Here is a 20401-nt window from a genome sequence, read left to right as displayed (position 1 = left end):
AAAAGGTAGAACGTAAAACAGAGCAGAAAATATAAAGGATTGGACTGTGCATATCAGCATCGGGACTGGATTGGATTTTGGGATGGGATTGGATATCGGAGAAGCAGATTACACATATTGTGTTTTACAGTGTGGACTGGATGCAGGAACGAAATCCAGGTAAACTGGACTGGACAATTATATTGGGTTGGATCGGATATATTGGTTGTAAATTGTAAATGAGAGGGATCTCTCTCCTCACGTAAATAAATATATCGATCAGATTCAGTCGAGGATAAGACTGGATTTTACAACTGCGATCCAGTCCATGATTTTATTTACATTCATGATTTTGATTTGATCATTGATTTCTTTTCGCCTGCACTGCAATCAGAGACAAAAGCTTTAATTTATTTGGGTATGATTTACGACACGGCTTGTATGAAAATTAAGCTCTAATTGATGATTGTTCTTTCTAAACTGATTTCTAGCCATGATTCATAAAATATTAAATTTGTCGTAAGATGACATTTTTCATATTTTCTGCATATTTATTTTTGTCATATTTATAAACCGATTATGTTTTATTTTTATTTTTCCGCTTGATTAATGACGGGCAAGATCAGCAGTTCCTGGCAAATAAAATAAGGACAAAAATCATGTCAATATATGAATATTGTAGTAATTGTTCTTAGGAAAAGGACAAACCGTATGCATACATTTTTCAACTGAATATGATTGTCCCTTCTGGGTACCCGTATAAAATAAGAACAAAATCATACCTAGTTCTTGTCCTTAGGACAAGAACAAGCCCTACATATATGTATTTTTTACCTGAGGACTGCTCGTGTCTAGGGCTGGAATATCGGCTAGTATGAAAGTGATTAGGTAGGTGGTTATGTATTCCTTCATATCAGTTTGGTAGCTGTTGGGGTAGTTTTTTTAGGGTGAATCCCAACCAAACCAACCCCGTGTTAAGTGATGACGAACAGTTGCATTGTTATTGGAGCGTGTTTGGCGTACGCCAACATTCTGTCGATCCAAGTGTTCCTCCACGACTCGCGTTCTTCATTCGGCACAAGAAGAAGGGCTCATCCGTGGGGATTGGATAATGATACGTGGTCCGTTTTACGGCGAGACCATGTGCTCTTTTTACAGAAAATCCATCCACTACATAAAATTCTACTACCTGCACACATGCCCTTCACCCCAAACTAAAGGGTTCGTCCATCCTAAAAAAGAACGGGTCTGGCTTTTTTTTCAATGTGAGGGTGGATTTCCCAAAAAATTTACAAATGTCAAATCTTACCGGATTTTCGGGTCATGTAGCTTAATTGAGATTTAGAATATGTCCAGATAGGCAAGAAATCGATACTTTTTTTACTATTTAATGCGAGATTGGTGGATTTTTTACGAGTCGTGATGTGAATGATGTGATGTGATGATGAGTGGCAGATTCTGTGAGGAGGGTGTCGTATAGTGTGTCTAATTCTATATGGAGGGTATATCATGGGTAATAAGTGGGGTTGAATTTTTTGGTGGTTTGATAAACAATGAGTTGAACCGATTTAGTCGAAAAGTGAACTCCATTAGTCTCCAGTCGGGTCGGGATGAAATGTAATCCAGTCCAGCCACCTGACGCGAAAACTGGGTCCAGGTTTTCCAATCAGTTTAGTCCAATCCACTCTTCCGAAATCATATTTATCTATTCTCGCAAGTGACAACAGATGTAATGGATTTTAAAATCCAGGAGCACAAGAAATGCGTGCGTAATACTTTGACCATGTCCTCCAGCTTTGATGGCAAGATTATGTACCAACCAAACAAATCTTAATCTCATTCTCATGTAAATCATCGCATTTTCTCAAGTTGCCTCAAAACAAGATACGACGAGTGGACTAGTCTCACAATCTCAAGATGCCCCGTCCGCCTCATGTATGCGTCTCATCTAGTGTAATACTTACACACACAACAATTCATGATTTGCACACATACCTTCCTTAATAAATTGCAAATACTAATTGCATACTTCAAGTAATTTTTGCACACGCATAATTTTCATCTTACAAGAAACCCATTAATTATCCCTGCCAACAACAATGTGACGAGAAACTTCCTCTCTGCTTCCTCACTTCGTCTCGTCTCGTCTTCTTGATCGTCGTCGTCTGATTCCTGCATTTGTATGAATAATGGGAATTTTTCCAAAGATGACGATTCCACAAAGAATCACCTGCAATCCACTTCACACAATTCCTCTCCTCCATCTGAATCACCACCACCACCCGCACCCGCACCTTTCCTTTCCTCGCCTAAATACGACTTTTCTTAAAAAAACTAAATTACAAAATACAATGAAATCCAGTCCAGAAAACATCTGCCATATAACGTTGAACGTCTCGATAAAAAAAAGTCAAGACAAAAATTTTGCCGAGTCAATCAACCAAGGAAAACAAAGGATTTCCCATTTCCTACTTATTTAATCTTTCTTCTTAGCGAAATAATCATAATTAAGCGAATCTGGAGCATGATTCGTCCCTCGGACCTCCACGTCCACATCCACCCGCCTGCAAATCTGTGAAATGAAGAAATATGTTGCTGATAATAAACCATCTGCCTCTTTTTCTTGTACACAAATGTAGAAAAACGAGTTTGGCACGCCGCTTCGTTTCAGATATTTGTACGAACGAACGAACATCTTGCTGATTTTTATCCAATCCATTATTATTCGATTCCACCAAGAAATTAAATAAGTTGGTGGTTCGAGTACACTTATCTTCTTCCTCGCTTGCCTGCCACCAGTTGTTCTTTTTCATACGTACGTATCATCTCCAGCAGGAGCACAGAACATGCGTGAAAAGTGGATCTGTCCGATAAAATGGCAACTTTTACGACAGCATCACTTTTGTGTACACGTCCGTAAAAAATAAAACAAATTAAAAAGAACTCGGCCTGTCAACACTGCGGAGCTGACAACACATTTTTAATGAAAAGATGATTAATGAAGTGAAATCAACCCGGATTCGGGATTCCGGTAAATTACCGATTCATCCACCAAACCAACCACAGATTTTTTTCTCTCTTCCACAATTAACCCATGATTCGTTACATACATTTTGATGCCCTACGTGCATGCATGTGGTTCTTGGCTGGCTGGCATTTGGTCGAATTAAGGCGTGAACGACGGATTGAAATTGAAAACAAAGCGAAAAAGGTGCAGCTTGCTTGACTCATATTCTTCTCCCGGAAGTGAGGGAATCCGGAAGGAAGACGCGTCGTGGATTGGATAATGATAACAGACACTCATCCCCCACCCCACACGCCACGCCACGCGTCCGACCGACTCATCCCCGCCAACGGACCAACCAAGTCTATATTTTTTTACAAGTCTGATTGCCCGATTCGGTCCAATTTTTTTGGGAAGGAAGCAGCAGCAGCAGCAGAGATACGAATGGAAACATGACCTACCTGCACAAAAGTGGGAACAGAAATGATAATAATTGCCCTTTAAGAATGACTCATCCCACGCAGACGACCCAATTCCATCCTCGGTTGAACTCTGTACTGCTGCTGCTACGAACTGCATGACACGTTCATTACTTATTATTATGTTACCTTAATAACACGAGTAGGTGTTAGTTAGGTGATGGACTGCTGGGAATGCATAATGTGTGCATATATAAACAGTAATGATGGGAATTTTGTGGAATGTGCAGTTGGAGAGGTGTTGTTGTATGCATTTTATGTACATACAAATCCTGACATGAATTGAATAGTGGATATGCACGCACAGTCAGCACAGGGAACAAGTTGTTGCTTATTTAATTACGGCAACGAAAGTGACAAAATGACATCTGAAATCTCACATTTCCCGAGAAGTTCTAATCAATAATTTCATGTAGTGGATTTTAGCGAGTTGGTCGTAAAATTTGGGTATCAATGATTTTCGCATAACTTTTTGCTTTAATTTGTGTATGTGTAGCAGTGGCTTGGCGAAACATGGTTTCATGAATTTTATTTTATGTACATGCAAATCCTAACATGAATTGAATAGTAGATATGCATGCATGTACAGTGCAGTGAAATAGTTGTACATATTTAATTACGGCAACGAAAGTGATAAAATGGCAAAATGACATCTGAAATCTCATATTTCCCAAGAAGTTCCAATCAATACTTTCATGAGTGGATTGGATTTTATCCAGTTTTTTTGTCGTAAAACTTGATTTTTCGCACAACTATGTAATTGCTTCAATTTATACTCTGATACATATTAATTGCGGTACTGCATAGCATGATCGGATTTCAATATCACTGTGTGCGTACATGCCGTGGTGCCACACTCGTCATTATTCTCATCATCATGTCGTGTATCGAAACGTTAATTGGGGACGCGTGCCACAAAAAAGCTTCGCTTCGTAGTAAAATAGTGACTTCTTGTTTTCAGTTTCAACCCCAACAACGCCACGCCACGAAGGTAAATTATTAGACCAGTTTTTCTGCCACCACGAAAAAATATTAGGCATACATAAATCCAGCATATGGTGTCTCTCTCTCCCGTAATGATGTCCCGTTGTTCTCTTCCACGTATTGTTTAGTGATTCAATTGCAATTGCCATCTCCTCCACAGAGTCAAGCAACGGACAACAATCCGGGTAAATAAAATTGGTAACGGCTGGCTTTTAAATTTTTACTTGTTGTTTATCGCACGAGTCATCATTTCATAAACCCGAATCTTCTCTAGATAATAGGAGTCGACGACTTCCGGATCATCCTCGTCGTCCACCTCCACGTTTCCCTCTCTTCCTTCCGTTATACACTTTCTTCTTTGTTGCCGACTGGATTTTTTTTCAGGTTCTCCCCTCTTGACACTCGAGGGGGGATAGAAAAAGGTCCACTTTTTTGGGATTGGTTTTACTCTGAAAATAAAATGTCTTGGTTTGCATCTTGACTTTTGAAGTGCACCTGCCTTTCTTTTTTTACGTGGGTAAGACTTTCTTCTTCCTCATCTGTAACAAGTAGAAACGTAGAAAAGACAACCTGCGTAGGTATACGTGTCATGTTATCTTTCAAGCTTTTTTAATGCCACCCTGCTGCTGCTGGGCTGAGGAGGGTAAAAATGATGAGGGGTGCATAATATATGTATTTGAGGTGGTGGTACTTTTCTTCCGTGGTGTGGTGTGTGCCAAGCTCGTGTCCCTTGAACAGACAAGGTTCTGCTTTTTATTTTGAGGTGTTAATATTTAAGAAGTTAGTATAATTTAGTATAATTTATTTGTACGTAGTTCTTCTCGAGAAAGGATTGAAATTCGAGATGGTAATAAATTAGCAGGAAGGAATAAAAGTATGATTAAAACTTTGGTTTCAAAATATTTAGACCACTAAAAAAAGTATGTAAGTTGTACTGAATGTTTTAAAAAATGATAATGTTCCCCACCACAAATGGAAAATTCGGAAATATAACTTTATTTTTGGTTGAATTACACAGATTAATTTTAAGCTGGATAAATTTATAAAAAAAACCGTGAAGTACTTGTTAAATATCTGCAAAATGCTAATATCTCAGAATTATGCTTGAAGAACAATGGAGGAAAACCGTCTCAGAAACCTGTCGACTAAAAGGACGGAATCCCTCCTTTCTTCTTATGCCAAGGTCTCCCTTATCGTCCAAGGATCGTCCTTTGTTCAATCCTTTTTTAACATTTTTTGGGGTTCAGGTTGATTTGCTGGCTGGGTGAAGGTGCTGCTCATCGCCTTCTTCTTTCTTCTTCTTCTTTCTCGTGCTTAAGGGAGGGACAGGTGTCTAATTACCATTATTGGCCAGATGTATGTATCTCCCCAACACAAATCTGCTCATCTGCCTGCTCTGATCCCCATTCCTTGGCTGTTACTTTGCAAACCAAAAAAATAAACTGGTCCTCCAGTCCATCAGTTTAATAAGAGGGGATGAACAGCTAGAGAGAGACGAGACTTAAGGCCGCGGCATGAAATGTGGTGCGTATGCAGGTAGACGACAATGGGCTGCATATGTAGAAACTGTCTCAGTTTTTTATGTAATTGCAAATACAAGACGATGGATGGATTCGCGATGGATGAAGCACGAGACAATTAAGGGGAGCAATACATTTGCAGGGCTGCCTACAACTTCTTACCATAATGAGATCGAAATTCTCCCTGCACGCGTAAAAAAACAAGGCTTAATCGGTCAATGGACGATGGGGTCTCTCAGCGTATGCTCTCAGATTTTGACCAAATTAGTGTCAATCGAAAACAAATGTAATTAGTATTAAATTTGCGAAAGACACGATCTCCCAATGGGCACGTTTGGCAGAGATATTTGCATCCGAAGAGGAGAAAACGTGCAATAAATTTTGGAAAGAGTAAAATTTGCCAACTTTAGGGCGCATCTTCTCCTTTTCAGATGGAAATATCTCTGCCAAACGTGCCCATTGGGAGATCACGTCTTTTCCAAATTTCATACTAATTTAATTTGCGATCGATTGACACTAGTTTCATCAAAATCTAAGAGCATTCGCTGGGCGACCTCCATCGTAAGTTCGAACTATTTAATAATCTAGTCCCGTTCTGCTTCATTTAGATTGACGAAAAAATGTCCAAGTCTCAGAAAAATCATTACATAAAAGCAGTAAGCAGGGTTACAAGTACGTACGTAGGAAAGGGCAGCGTGCGACAGATGTCAAGCGAATTTTATTCCTACATAAATATTTTTACCAAACAACTTTTTCGCGTCGTGTTTAATGAGACTGATTATGCGAGGGGACAGGTGTGTAGTTGTAGGCAAGTAGTAGCTCGTGCCCTGTGATGTTACGCACATACATAATTGCTCTTCTATATGTGCATATTAGTAATTAACATTAGGAATATCTGCAATTATTTAGCGTCGATCACGAAAAAAAATATTAGCAAGAATATATTACAAGCTAACTACATAGATTTTTTGTCAGAAATTAACCCAACCCCACAAATTACGGCAAGTGATATACTGCTCCCGTAATCTTTGTCTTTGTCTCAATTCCACTTATTTTATTACGTGCGAGTCATTTACCACATAAATATCCATCCATCCACTTGCTCCAGATTGGATAAAAAGATAGCAAAAAGTACAAGAAATTGACCGAAAGTAAGTGACATCGCTTACACTTTCCCTCTGATACCCTCAAAAAACACGCGATCTTCGCATTTTCTTAATAGGGCAAAAAATAGAAAAAAAGACACGTAATGAATCTCTTCTCATCATGTCACTTACACACATTAGTCGAATCATTTACACATGTACATATGCAAATCCAACTCGTAACACACACATAAATAATGGTGATTCATCTACATATTTATTTACGTAAATAGATTTAGATTATGTCACTCTCAAGTAAATTTATACATGCATGAAATCATTCCTCACAAACGCTACCAACTAATTTCACATAAAACGAATCCTAACTTTCATTTAAATTCATGTATGAAGTGAATGCCATCCAGAATCCGCATAATTCCGCAGCTTATGTTCTTGCTTATCGATACAATTCTAGTAAATCTGGCTGCACTGATTTAATGTAATTTAACATTTATGTAGCAAACATTTAACGTAAAGAGAATTCCTATGACTTTGGCTTAATAACGAATCAATCATGATTGCGTGAATGAGGTGGACGATAAATATAAATATAAATATATGCACAAGTTGACAATGACCAGGTAGCATTAGGTCAGACCAGGAATTACATACGAGTTATCATCACCGCAAATCGATAAGTGCAACCAGCCAACAAATCGACAACTGGCTGTTTTGTATGTATGTAATTCTGTTAAAATCTCAAAAAACTTGACGTGGGACATATGTTCAAATCCAATTTACAAATGTTGAGCTGATTATACGTGGACAGATTTCATGCTCAGGTAAGCAGCACATTGATACTCACACCAACCAAATTAGTGGAATATACACAATCGATTATGTACATGCATACATACGTCGATCTGGATTTTTTGAATGCACAAAACAACAAACTAATCCCAGTTGATCGATGATCTTGACGAACTTTGTCATTGGTTTGATTTGTTTAATTGACACTTTTTTTTCTCTGTATGTCTACTTGACGTGTAAATCCCAGGAAAAGTGCGACAGTTCTAATCACGCCGTGGATTGGACTTGATAATTCAATCCCTTGGAATATTTTCAAATTGCGTAATCTCACTGTCCTCTCCCGTACGAGATTATGTGTGCAGAAAGATTGATCGAGTGTGTACGTACGTATTGACTGATTAGTTAATTATGTGACTCTGATTTATATACGATGTCACCCAGTGGCCTCGGAAGCGTGGGGACAGAGGACAATGTCCCCACGGTTATTCGATGTCCCCATCATCTGCCCATGTTATATAAACCCCGCCCTCTCCTATCCTACAATGTTAATGTCCCCATATGTTCCCACGGCTTCCGCGGCCACTGATGTCACCACGGATTTGTAAAGCCCATTTCACAATGGGCAACATTCTAAAGAACGTCCGGGAATGAATGGGAATGGTCTGAAAATGTGGTCATAAAATCACAATGAGTTATCGGAATTTTAAACTTTTTGCATATGTATAATACCAAATACGTACCTACATAATTTAATTAATAGCTAAGGCCGCCACACCCCCGTTGGCGACTAGTTCGATTTTCTTGCGAAGATTTTTCATTAAATTTTTTCCCGAAGTTTTTGCCACTTCCGAGGTGATTTTCTTCCATCGTCCTTTGAATTTTCGAAAGGTGTCAGGCACATCTTGAAGCCGGGAGTATACTGACTTAGAACGTGCCCAGAATTTTTCGATTGGGCGGAGTTGGGGTACATTAGGTGGGTTGATATCTTTTGGTACGAAATCAATATTTTTCTTTCTGAGGTACTCGGTCACTTTCTTTGCATAGTGACAAGTGGCGAGGTCAGGCCAAAACAAAACTTTATCATTTTTGTGAAACCTATTAATAAATGCTTCCAATCCAGCCTTGACGCAATTTTTCAGATAAATATCTTGATTGATATTCCCTTCGAGAACTACCGGGTCTGATACATGTCCGTGACTGGAGATGCATTGCCAAATGCAATATTTCTTTGGAAATTTGTCTTTTTTTCGTACTTTTTCTTCATAAGCCACTTCAGAGGGATCCGAGCTATGAAAAAAATGACGCCCTGGAAGATTTGAAGGGTCAACCGGAACATACGTTTCGTCATCCAGGATCACTACTTTTCCACGCATTTTCTTCAACAATTTTTGACAGCAATCCTTGATCCGACTTTCTTGTACGGGCTTGTAATTTGGTGCAGGTTTTTTGGTCCTTGCTTTGATTCCTAATTTATGGACCTTAATTTCCCCCAGGTAGCTTTTGGAAATTTTGACTTTCCTGGCAGCTACAGCTACTGACGTTGATGGCTTGGTTTTGAAAATTTTTTCAATTCTATTTTTCACTCGAGTGGTCGCTAGCTTCGCCGGACGACCAGCTGGCTTCTTGAATTGCACATTTTCGGAATCCTTGAACTTTTTTATGTAGGAATACACATTTGAACTTGGAATTCCTTCCTGCTTAAAAAAGTTCCAGGTCACCTTGGAGTCTCGGTTGGCTGTCGTGTTGTAGAACTCCATCACTCGTTTTGCTAACAGCTCCCTTTCAAACAAGCTTCTTCTACCCTTATCCATTTTTGAAATTTAAGAGTGATATACCAAATTGACCCTAATGAAGTGGGCTTTCAGAAATTTAAATTATTATAGTTCGCGGGTTTATTGATTTGTCAATATACTCGCTAGAGCGCGCATTCCCATTCATTCCCGGACGTTCTTTACTTTGTCACAAAAGGCTGGGTTGACATTAAACATTCGATCGGTAGTGATAAAATCCAGTCTTGTGGTTTTTTGGCTGTACATTTTTAAGTGGTTGGTTGGTTGGTGGGGATTTGTTCGGACGATCGGGAAAATTTATCAATATGATCGAGTACTTAGTAAAGTTGGTCTAAAATTAAACCTACCACTTCAAAATACTTGACACTTACAAAATAAATATAATTCATCAAAACTGATTATGAGATGCATGAGATGATGCGTTAGTTGGGATAGGCACAAAATGTGGCATGATTTATTTTGCGGATTTATCAGGAGACGTGCGATATGAAAGGGATGAATGGATTGATTTATAATCCTAGCTAATTTTTTTTTCAAGGAAATCTAAAAAGTTTTTTGGTGAAAGCAATAATCATGACGGTATTTGAATCATGGGAGCAAGATGGATTACAGAGATTCATGTTTATCTATGTACATATCGTCCCATGATTTATGGTAATCAGCTTAAATCCATGCTAATCACTTGTTGACAACGTTAAAACCTTGATAAATAACTACAAATTCTGATAATAGTGTCCCTGCGTGCAATTCCTGGCGCCGTTTGGCAATTTTTAATAAATGTTTTTTCGAGGGTCTCCTCAATACAGATATTTATTTCAAAAAAGAATTGATGCATTCTTAACAATCAAAGGGTACAAATGTAAAATGGGAATATGGTGGAATGATTTCCGGAAGTTCATGTCACAGCACAAAATTTCATGCACTCGTGCCACCCGTCTTATTTCCATCAGCATTGTTGTCATCATCCCTATACAATTTCCATTAGTGGAGATGAGCCTAAAATGATTTAGGGGAAGTTGCACGTACATATGCAGAGGGTGGGTGGAGGATTCGACTGGATTGGATATGACCAAAGGACGGATATGTATTTATGAAAAATATGTATTTAATATTTAGAAAAAAACGCCAAAATATTTACGAAATATGTTCGAAAAAATAAGAATATTCACAATATTTCTATTTTTGAAAATACAAATGTAGTGTTCTGGATTTTTTTGTGATCCAATTTCTTTGAGCAAAAAAAATCGCCCTACATCTTTGATAAATACTTTCAAAATATATGAATTTTTTGAAAAATGTGTAAAAGATTTCCATATTTTTCAAAAAATAGGGCAAATATTTATAAACATTTATTCATATGTCTGAAAACCTAGAAGTATGTAACAATACATACGTAAACATATTTTGAAATTTTTGTAATCTTTAAAAATTTGGGAACACCCCCACACCGTCGGTCGTCATCATCAAATGAAAAAGTTGAAACTAAATACATATCCGCCCCCTGAATCTCGAAGGGAGGGATGCCTTTGAATTGCTTTTGATGTGATATCATCCCGACAGCGAAACAATAAGGGGCACGCGAGTGAGTGGAGTGAGCAACAAACAACGAGTCTCTACATAAAACTTGACTGATTGGATCGGACTGTAGCCCTTTGGTTGCATTATTATCGTGCAGCGTTTCCCATCTGACACCGAAATTAAATTGTGAAATCCAGAAAGAAAAGTGGCCGAAGAATCCAGTTAAATTCAGAAAGAGATGCCTTATCTTCCGCATGGACCTTCCTTCCTTCTTCCTACATTTTCGTTGTGCTGAAGCAGGTGAACATGTCACTATTCTTGCCACAGCACAAGCTCCCCCTGAAGAGATGAGGCACAAAAAAGGGGTAAAAAGTTCACGGACTTTACAATTTATGGGATGAAATATTATGCAGTTTGTTATTTAGTAAATAACAAAGGTTTATGTACAAGTGGAGAGTCAGATAGGAGCACAATTTGTCATCGTATTTGTTAGTGAATTAAGGGTTATACACGTCGTGTTGAAAAATATATTTCATATTTTATCCGAAAATCTCAAAATACAGCGGAATCTTTACAATTAGGAAAATATAATTTACAACGTCACAATTACATATCGTCATCATTCACATAATATCCGAAAATCTCATAAAGTACGTACAGTAGAATCTTTGCAATATAATTTACAACGGTAGAATTATCATCATTCACAGAATATCAAGAAGTTACTTATAAATCTCAATTTTCCCTCCTCGATCTTATCCATCTCACGTATTTTGTACTTATCGCTTCAACCACCATGTAAAATATCCTAGAGCGACGGCTCCACCCAGCGTGCCGGCAATTCCTAACCCCACAGCCGTCCATTTGCCAATATTTGCTATTTTTAGAGGCGTCAAGTACATAGATTTCAACTCATTGTAGAGATCATCGTCCAATTCGGCTCCCTGTAATGAATTTAAACAGAAATAAAACGAGGTCAATTAATAATTTATCAAGGCAGGAAACTTTTGATCTAATTTCAGAAATTTTTAATTTTTATGTTTATTTATACCTCGCCCACCCAAATGAAGGGGATATAGCTAAATGGCAGCGTTTTAAATATTTCTCCCATCGATATAAAGGGTTGAGTTTCTACATTGACCTGAATTCGCCGCACTCCTTTCAACGGTACTCCAAGCGTCTGTAAATAGGTGACAAATTAAATTAAATTCCCGACCGCAGATTTTATCAGTGATTTCTCAATTTCATATAATTCGTATCGCTCACTGGTTCGATGTCCAAAAATGTGTCGTGCTTTTCCTTCTCTGGCTTCATACCAGTAACTCCATTAATTACGGATTCATCGGCGTCAAGAAAGTGAGGCTTTGACATAACCACGGGCGCCCCTTTGCATTTATTAACAAATTTGCAATATTATTTTTGCACAGTATAATTTCCATGTGCAAAATTTTCATATATGTACCAGTTTTGCAACTCCTTAATCTCACCACCCCCGTGGGGGCGCAGGTCGGATCTAACGGTTCTCTTGGTGTGACACAGTAACACTCGTTTTCTGGAAATTCGTCCGGACTTGCGAATAAATCCTTGGTTGCGGCGAAACGATACGTGGAAATCCCTCTGAATTCAGATTCATGTTGGTACGCGGCCCTAGAAATGGGATGAATTAGTAATGTTACAATTAGGCAAATCATCATTACTACAAAATGCAGAATCAGTATTTCTGGTGCAAGTAATCATCATCTGCAGAAAATGACGTCAAAATAGTACTTTTTGCAGTTATTTTGACCTGCTAGAAACCACTTTCCGCCGCTATTTTTCATAGGGTGCGTGGCTAGATGGCGCATATTTCGCGAACTTTCTCGCAATTTCTTGCACCTCGGAACTCTTTCTTTGCCGTGCAAGAAATGTATCAAACCCGCAAGAAACGAAACTGTACAGAATACAAGCAAATAGTTGTCAATATTTTTCTCACCAGGCCGATCTGCACACTTCAGTCGCATAAACGTACAATCTGTCCGTTTTTTCGACATACGGAGGGAAAAAGATGCCATCCCCACCACGAAATTTATTGCATTCCGGCGTGCCCCAATATTTCCCATTCCCAATCGTCTCGTTATTATTCACGGTTCGGATCATGTTGACCATGCTGTTGTCCCTCACCCCGCTGTAAATCTCCCAGAGACCGTCAGAATTGGTCCCATTTTTCTGAATTTTATACAATTTGAGTACAGTTTTTTTAATTAAAATATTTATAAACTCAATTTTCTGCATTTTTTCCCCACAATTTCGCCCATTTTGTCAGTTTTTTCATAAATATGACGAAATATTTCTGTACCAACTTACATTCACAAACGGCGCAAACTGCCATCCTCGTCCCCCCACGTTCTGCAACTCGGGGGGAAGCGTGACATAGTCGCCCAGGATTAATTCCACCAGGACGAGAATAATGTCGTAGATGAAGTTGAGTCGCACGCCGAAAACGATGTCGTGAACTGAGACGGCTTTTCGAATGAACTTTTCCCCACTTAAGGGGCCCATCAACAACTCCATGAAAGATCGGTGCGGCAAGGGGAGATATTTCTCGGGGATCGTGTACAAAATCGTGGCCACTGCCTGGAATACAATTTTGATCATAATATTTCTGAAAATCTGTGCCAAATTGCAAAAAAATGTGTGTTACAAGTAAAGGAGCGTTTAGCACGTCCACGGTATCCGTTTCTGGTCCAATGGACAATTCTGGGACAAAAGTGTAAGTAATGTTCTGCCTGAAAAAGACTGTGTCTCGTTCCACGTTTGGCGTTATCTCATATTTTACACGCTTTTCGCTAAAATTGAGATCACAATAGTAAATATTTCCATAATTAGTGCCAAAAATTATGCAAATTCGCACCTACCTGTAAACATAGGGTCCGACCTCTTCTAAAATTGGTTTTGTTGTCCAATTTGATCCAACGTAATCATCAATATTCACGACACGCCAAACGTACACGTGTAGATGAATTGGTAAAGGAATGTCGACCCATTTGTCGTAAATCAGGGTCCCATTCGTTAATCGGGCTTCCTGCAATTAAAGTACGAAATAAAAATTATGGAATGTCGCACATTTTCAAAAAAATTCTTCAAATATATTTGCATAATTCATATTACATACCTTATCGATCATAATTTTTATCACAAATGGTAGCACAACCCATCCCAGAATAACTCCTAAGATAAGGACGACCACTCCGCTAATCGCAATGCATAAACTTATCTTTGTTCGCTTTTCCATATTAATAAATTAAATGTCCTAACTGCAAATTATGTTTCAAAAATATGCAAAAACTGACTGATCGATTTCAAAATAAATAAAAATATTCAGAGATTGGGAATCATCAGATCCACTTCAACCATCTAATAAAATTCCAAAAATCCAAACAACTCGTCCCCGTTCGGTACTTAATAAGTAAACACTAATTGTATACCTCGTATCATTAGTATCGATCGATTACTAGCTTGCGTAACACAAAAGAATGAATTGGTGATAACATAAATTGATTAATATATTCCATATCGATTAAGTAAGCTGCATGCCCAGTCAGATTTTAAGGCAGGTATAAGTAGTTTTACCTGATTATGAAACTTGATGGGTGCAAATTCGAACAAATGCAATACGATAATAGTATCAATCCAAATATTGAGTACAATTGTGATCCTCTTATCAACCACACTCCATCAATGGTCAATAACTTTGCAAATATGTGTGTGATTATTTCTTGTCGTAAATATTAATACATAATTTCAATGCCATTCAGTATTGTCGTAACGGGACGGGAGTGTCACCAGGTTAATGATGCACCATATGGGATTGGAAATTCCAGTAAATTATACTTGAGAATGTAATCAATCGCATCATGCCTATGTATAGAATTAAAAACAGCAACTTAAATTGCAAAAAAGGACAAAAATTGCAAAATATGGCAAAAATTGCACGAAAAAAAGATGATCTTAATCCTGAGCTAAACGGTTTGCAACTGGAGTCACGAAGATACAAAAGTTGGCATCAAGTTAAGATTTGTTATTTTGAAAAATAGATATGTATTTTCTTAATAATTCAGTATAAATATGCAGCAGAATCTTGACAATTAGTAAAAATATGCATAATTTAAATATGTCAGAATTATTATGCATATATTTCCACAGTAAGAAGTCACAATCACACTTATGTAAATCTCACTTATCTCAATTTGTACTTATCGCTTCAACCACCATGTAAAATATCCTAGAGCGGCTCCTCCTCCCAGCGTCCCTACGATTCCTAACCCCACAGCGGTCCATCGGCCAATCTTGGCTATTTTTAGAGGCGTCAAGTACATGGAGTTCAACAGATCGTAAAGCTCATCATTCATTTCAGCGCCCTGAAATGAATTTCGAAATGAATTGAACTCACTCTAATTCAAATTTTGAAAATTTTATGAAATTTTACTATTTGTACGTACCTCGCCTGCCCAGCAGATGGGGATATAACTAAATGGGAGCGTTTTAAACATCTCTCCCATCGTTTGAAACGGTTGAGTTTCGACATTTACTTGAACTCGTCGAACTCCTCTCAAAGGGACGCCAAGGGTCTGAAATAGATGTTGAATAAAATTAAAAATTTGCTGATTTTCGGAGGCAATTAGATAATCACTTGCAAAAAAGTGGTTTCTTGCGGCTATTTTGACCTGCAAGAAATACAAGGCGCAAGAAACTATGCCACACCGCTATGCCATACTTCATGCGGCTGCGGCGTATATTTCTTGCACTTTATTTCAGTTTGTTGCACCTCGCATTTTTGCGCTTCTTGCTTTGCAGTGCTTCAAGTATCAAATCCACAAGAACCAAAACCCAGATTTTATCACAAATTTCAAAATTTTATATCATTGCTCACTGGTTCGATATCCAAATATGTGTCGTGCTTTTCCTTGTCAGGCTTCATACCAGCAACTCCATTAATTATAAATTCCTCGGCGTCAAGAAAGTGAGGTTTTGACACAACCACGGGCGCACCTTGTGACAAATTTGCAATAATTATTTGCACCCTCTAAATATAAATAATTTAGCACTCAAATTTTACCAGTTTTGCAACTCCTCAATCTCACAACCCCTGTGGGGGCGCAGGCCGGATCTAACGGTGGTCTTGGTGGGACGCAGTAACACGCGTTTTCTGGAAATTCATCCGGATGTGCGAATAGTTCTCTCGTTGCAGAAAATCGAAGCGTGGGAACCCCCATGAACTCAGATTCATGTTGGTATGCTGCCCTAGAAATTGTGCGGACATAATTAATTAGTAATTTCATTAATAATTTCAGCAGCCTTTCATTTCTTGCGGGTTTGCTACATTTCCTACACTGCAAAGTGCAAGCAAGAAACGCTACAAATTCAAGGTGCAAGAAATGCCATGCGGTCATTTCTTGCAAGTGATTTCATTCGAAACACTGAATTTCAGACTATTTGTTAAACTAAATAAGTAGTTGTACTATTTTTCTCACCAGGCCGATCTGCACGCTTCCGTCGCATAGACGTATAATCTGTCCGTTTTTTTGACATACGGAGGAAAAAACATGCCATCGCAACCTTTCACTTTATTGCATTCCGGCGTGTTCCAGTATTGCCCGATGGTCTCGTTGCCATTCACCGATCGAATCTGGTTGATCCTGCTGTTGTCTTTCACCCCGCTGTAAATCTCCCAAAGTCCGTCAGCATTCGTTCCATTTTTCTGCATTTTTTGCACACAATTTCGTACATTTAGTCACAGTTGTTTTCATATGAAAATATTTATGAACACTGTTAGAAATCTGGTATATTCACACCAAACAAGTATTGATTTCTCGACATTAACGTTGCTACTCCTTGGTATTAAAATTATACCAGGCCGTAAAACTTGCTACTGATATGTTACAATTTTAATACGGAGCTATTACATACTAAAACGTACTTCTTATCAATATCAATACCACTTTGGTAGTCATACAATTACATGAATACCGCGTGGTATTATTTTAATACTGGATTTCTAAGATTGTACACAGACTCACATTCACGAAAGGTCCAAACTGCCATCCTCGTCCCCCAACGTTCTGCAACTCGGGGGGAAGCGTGATGTAGTCACCAAGAATTAATTCCACCAGGTTGAGAACAATGTCGTAGATGAAGTTGAGCCTCACGCCGAAAAGGATGTCGTGAACTGTGACCCCTTTCCTGATAAACTTTTCCCCACTTAACGGTCCCATCAAGATCTCGATGAAAGATCGGTGCGGCAGGGGAAGATATTTCTCGGGGATCGTGAGCAAAATTGTGGCCACTGCCTGGAACACAATTTTGTTTATAATATTTGCTAAAAATCTGTGCAAATTACAAAAATGTGCATGCATTACAATCAAAGGAGCATTTAAAATGTCGATCGCATCCGTTTCTGGTCCAACGGACAATTCTGGGACAAATGTGTACGTAACGTTCTGTCTGTAAGAGAGCGTGTCCCGATCCGGGTGGGCTGTTATGTCATATTTTACACGCTTTTCGCTAAAATTTGGGTCACGATGATATGCAATTAGTGCGAAAATTAGTTGGCAAACAAGTTTTCACGTATTTACCTGTACACGTAGGGTCCGACCTCTTCCATAACTAGTTTCGTAGTCCAGTTCGACCCAACGTAATCATTAATATTTACGACACGCCAAACATACACGTGCATATTTACGGGCAGAGGAATATCCACCCATTTGTCGTAGATCATTGAACCATTTGTCAATTTGGCTTCCTGAAAATGCAAAAAATGGATTTTTATATATTTTCAAAATTCAAAATTCTTCAATTAAATCCCGTGTTTCGTTTGAACGTCTAAAACTAATTTTGGCAGGTTACTGGCGAAAAACGTCCAAAACTGTGTAAAATAATTTTGGACGTCGGAAATGTCCAAAAACGTGTAACAGGAAAATGGGGCAAATTGTTACAAGCTCATTATTAACGACTTTTTTTGCAAATCTACTCACGGATATGTAATCTCTATTAATTTTGAGCATTTTAGTTGGTGTGAAATAGCAGGAAATTTGGAAAAACTTTTATTTTACCATGTTTTCTAATGAGAAATTAAGAAATTTTCCAAATTAAGCAGTAATACACACCAAGTTAATTTATATGTACGTCAACGGATTATCAAAAGATTCAACAATGAAGAACTTGTAAAATTTTGCCCCTTTTGTTTATTTTGGACGCTTTTGGACATTTTTATTCAAAATATTCAAAATTTTTGAACATTTTGTACGTCCAAATTCGGTGTTTAAAACAATTAAAACCACAGCGAAATGCCTGATTAAATCAGACCCATATGTATTTAATACCTTATCGATCATAAGTTTTATAACAAATGGTAATACGACCCATCCCAAAAGAACTCCTAAAATAAGAACGACCACTCCGCTAATCGTAATACATAAACTTATTTTTGTTCGCTTTTCCATATTAAAAATTTCTAACTGAAAAGTATTTTTTAAAACTATTCAAATCTGACTGATTCGTGATTGGTTTAAAAAAAATACAGATATTCAGAGATTTAGAATCATCAGATCCACTTAAACCGTGCAAGACTCACAAAATGGAGACTTGAAATCGTCTCTATTCAATAATAAGTTCATATCATTTGGGTCGATCGAGTACTTGCGTAACACAAAGGATTGAATTAGTAATTGCATAAATTGATTGATATATTTATTGATAAGGTAGGTCAGTTATGTCAATAATATGTAAGCACAGCCTGATTTTTAGCCCGAGTCTGGGCTTATGCGGAAAAATCGTGTCCGTCTGCGTATGTCCGCCTACTGATACGTCTACTGATAACTCTCGTTAAACTTATCTTATCGACTTAAACTTTTTTACTTATGCAGTATGAGACAAGTGAGAGTGAGATGTTAAGTTCGAGCATGGTCATGGAAAGCTAAAAATTTGTTAAGGTTTAAGAATATGAGTAAATCTAACCTGACTCGGGCCCTGCGGAGTTACACGATTTTAAGGTATGTACATATACATGGAATTTTTTACATGATTATGAAACTTGATGGGTAGAGATCGATGGTTGCAAATTTGAACAAATGCGATTATGATTATACGAGCTGTCCAATAAAGTTAGAATTTAAATTATGGCAATCAAAACAATTTGTCACAGCAGATAAAAAAATTAGATTAAGCAATTTAACAGCTTTAGGTAAAATGCGTATTGTCAACGAGGCAAAACGGTTTGGACCAATACCACAAAAATATATAGTTTTCGCAGAAAAGATTACCATTTTAAAATTTTAGTAAAGGCCGAACCGGCATTTTAGCAAAGGCCGATTTACCCAATTACTAAATGATATCAGGAATCCGGAAAAGTATGCCGGAAGAATTTTGCAAATCCGCCAATGAAATCTTGGTAATATGAACGGATTCAATTCATTGAAAAATAATTGCTGCAACATAATTTTTAAAAAAAGTTTTGCGAACTATATAAATCCTATCCCTGGAGATGTGTAAGTTCACAAATGATATTATTTCAAGTCCAATTTATGAACTTATTCTTATTTTGCTAATGAAGCGAACTCGTCGTGAATACCCTCATTGAGTACAATTGTATCTATGATCGTCTAATCAATTGTTTCATCAATGGTCAATAAATGCGGTGATAATTTGTTGAATAATACTTATTTATATAACTTCAATGCCATATATACTTATATAATTGTCGTCGCGTTTAACAAGACACTTAGATTGAAGAATGGCTTGTTATTAGGAGAAAGGGTTTGCTTGGTTTAGAAGGGGCTTGTTGTATGAACATGACATGGCGACAACTTGTCGAAATTTCGTCACGATTTCCAAAATTGTTGCATATGTTTCGGTTACATAAAGTTTCCTAATTGACAGCGAAAGGAAATTCTTTGCTGTCACTTGTCAGGAAAATCTCAAAAGTTTGTTGCATATCTATAAAATTCAATTTTACAACAAACTGTAAAATATATTTAAATGTTGACACCGTAGCACAACAAAACGACTTAATCAGGGTTTCATTGTGGTTTTAACCGAATTTTGGACCCCCAAAATGTCCAAAAGTTTCCAAAATAGAAAATGAGGCAAAATGTTACAAATTATTGAGTCTTTCGATAATCATTGACGTATATATAATATATTATATATGTAATTTTGAGCATTTTAGTATGTATAATTAACGGGTGATTAACGTACG

At 37.7% G+C, this 20401-nt stretch overlaps 2 protein-coding genes across 2 annotated transcripts; both read right to left on the bottom strand.

Annotated features, from left to right (window-relative positions):
• Nucleotides 1–11666: 11666 nt before the first annotated feature.
• On the bottom strand, nucleotides 11667–15085 carry LOC110852906 (sensory neuron membrane protein 2). The gene is made up of 9 exons (XM_022101071.2): nucleotides 14321–15085; nucleotides 14064–14230; nucleotides 13850–13994; nucleotides 13513–13782; nucleotides 13142–13374; nucleotides 12632–12816; nucleotides 12436–12554; nucleotides 12221–12349; nucleotides 11667–12113 (listed from the first exon to the last, which is right to left on the bottom strand). The coding sequence occupies exons 1-9, from the start codon at nucleotides 14438–14440 to the stop codon at nucleotides 11949–11951; spliced, it is 1533 nt and encodes a 510-aa protein (XP_021956763.1). The 5' UTR covers nucleotides 14441–15085; the 3' UTR covers nucleotides 11667–11948.
• Nucleotides 15086–15226: 141 nt separating this feature from the next.
• Nucleotides 15227–18810, bottom strand: LOC110852907 (lysosome membrane protein 2). The gene is made up of 9 exons (XM_022101072.2): nucleotides 18528–18810; nucleotides 17781–17947; nucleotides 17565–17709; nucleotides 17226–17495; nucleotides 16680–16906; nucleotides 16265–16449; nucleotides 16079–16197; nucleotides 15648–15776; nucleotides 15227–15566 (listed from the first exon to the last, which is right to left on the bottom strand). The coding sequence occupies exons 1-9, from the start codon at nucleotides 18645–18647 to the stop codon at nucleotides 15402–15404; spliced, it is 1527 nt and encodes a 508-aa protein (XP_021956764.1). The 5' UTR covers nucleotides 18648–18810; the 3' UTR covers nucleotides 15227–15401.
• Nucleotides 18811–20401: the final 1591 nt, after the last annotated feature.

This window comes from Folsomia candida, unplaced genomic scaffold, assembly GCF_002217175.1.
Source record: "Folsomia candida strain VU population unplaced genomic scaffold, ASM221717v1 Fcan01_Sc008, whole genome shotgun sequence".
In the NCBI taxonomy this organism is placed as follows: Eukaryota; Metazoa; Arthropoda; class Collembola; order Entomobryomorpha; family Isotomidae; genus Folsomia; species Folsomia candida.
This window is presented reverse-complemented; position numbering and strand designations above follow the sequence as displayed.

Bases quoted from the DNA above. Each gene is read 5' to 3' on its own strand.
- LOC110852906 (XM_022101071.2), bottom strand. From the start codon at position 14,440: ATGGAAAAGCGAACAAAGATAAGTTTATGCATTGCGATTAGCGGAGTG. The intron at 13,783-13,849 runs GTAACACACATT...ATTGTATTCCAG, and splicing joins TGCTAAACGCTCCTTTACTT to GCAGTGGCCACGATTTTGTA. The intron at 13,375-13,512 runs GTAAGTTGGTAC...TATAAAATTCAG, and splicing joins AGTTTGCGCCGTTTGTGAAT to AAAAATGGGACCAATTCTGA.
- LOC110852907 (XM_022101072.2), bottom strand. From the start codon at position 18,647: ATGGAAAAGCGAACAAAAATAAGTTTATGTATTACGATTAGCGGAGTG. The intron at 17,948-18,527 runs GTATTAAATACA...TTGCATTTTCAG, and splicing joins TAAAACTTATGATCGATAAG to GAAGCCAAATTGACAAATGG. The intron at 16,907-17,225 runs GTGAGTCTGTGT...CAAAAAATGCAG, and splicing joins AGTTTGGACCTTTCGTGAAT to AAAAATGGAACGAATGCTGA.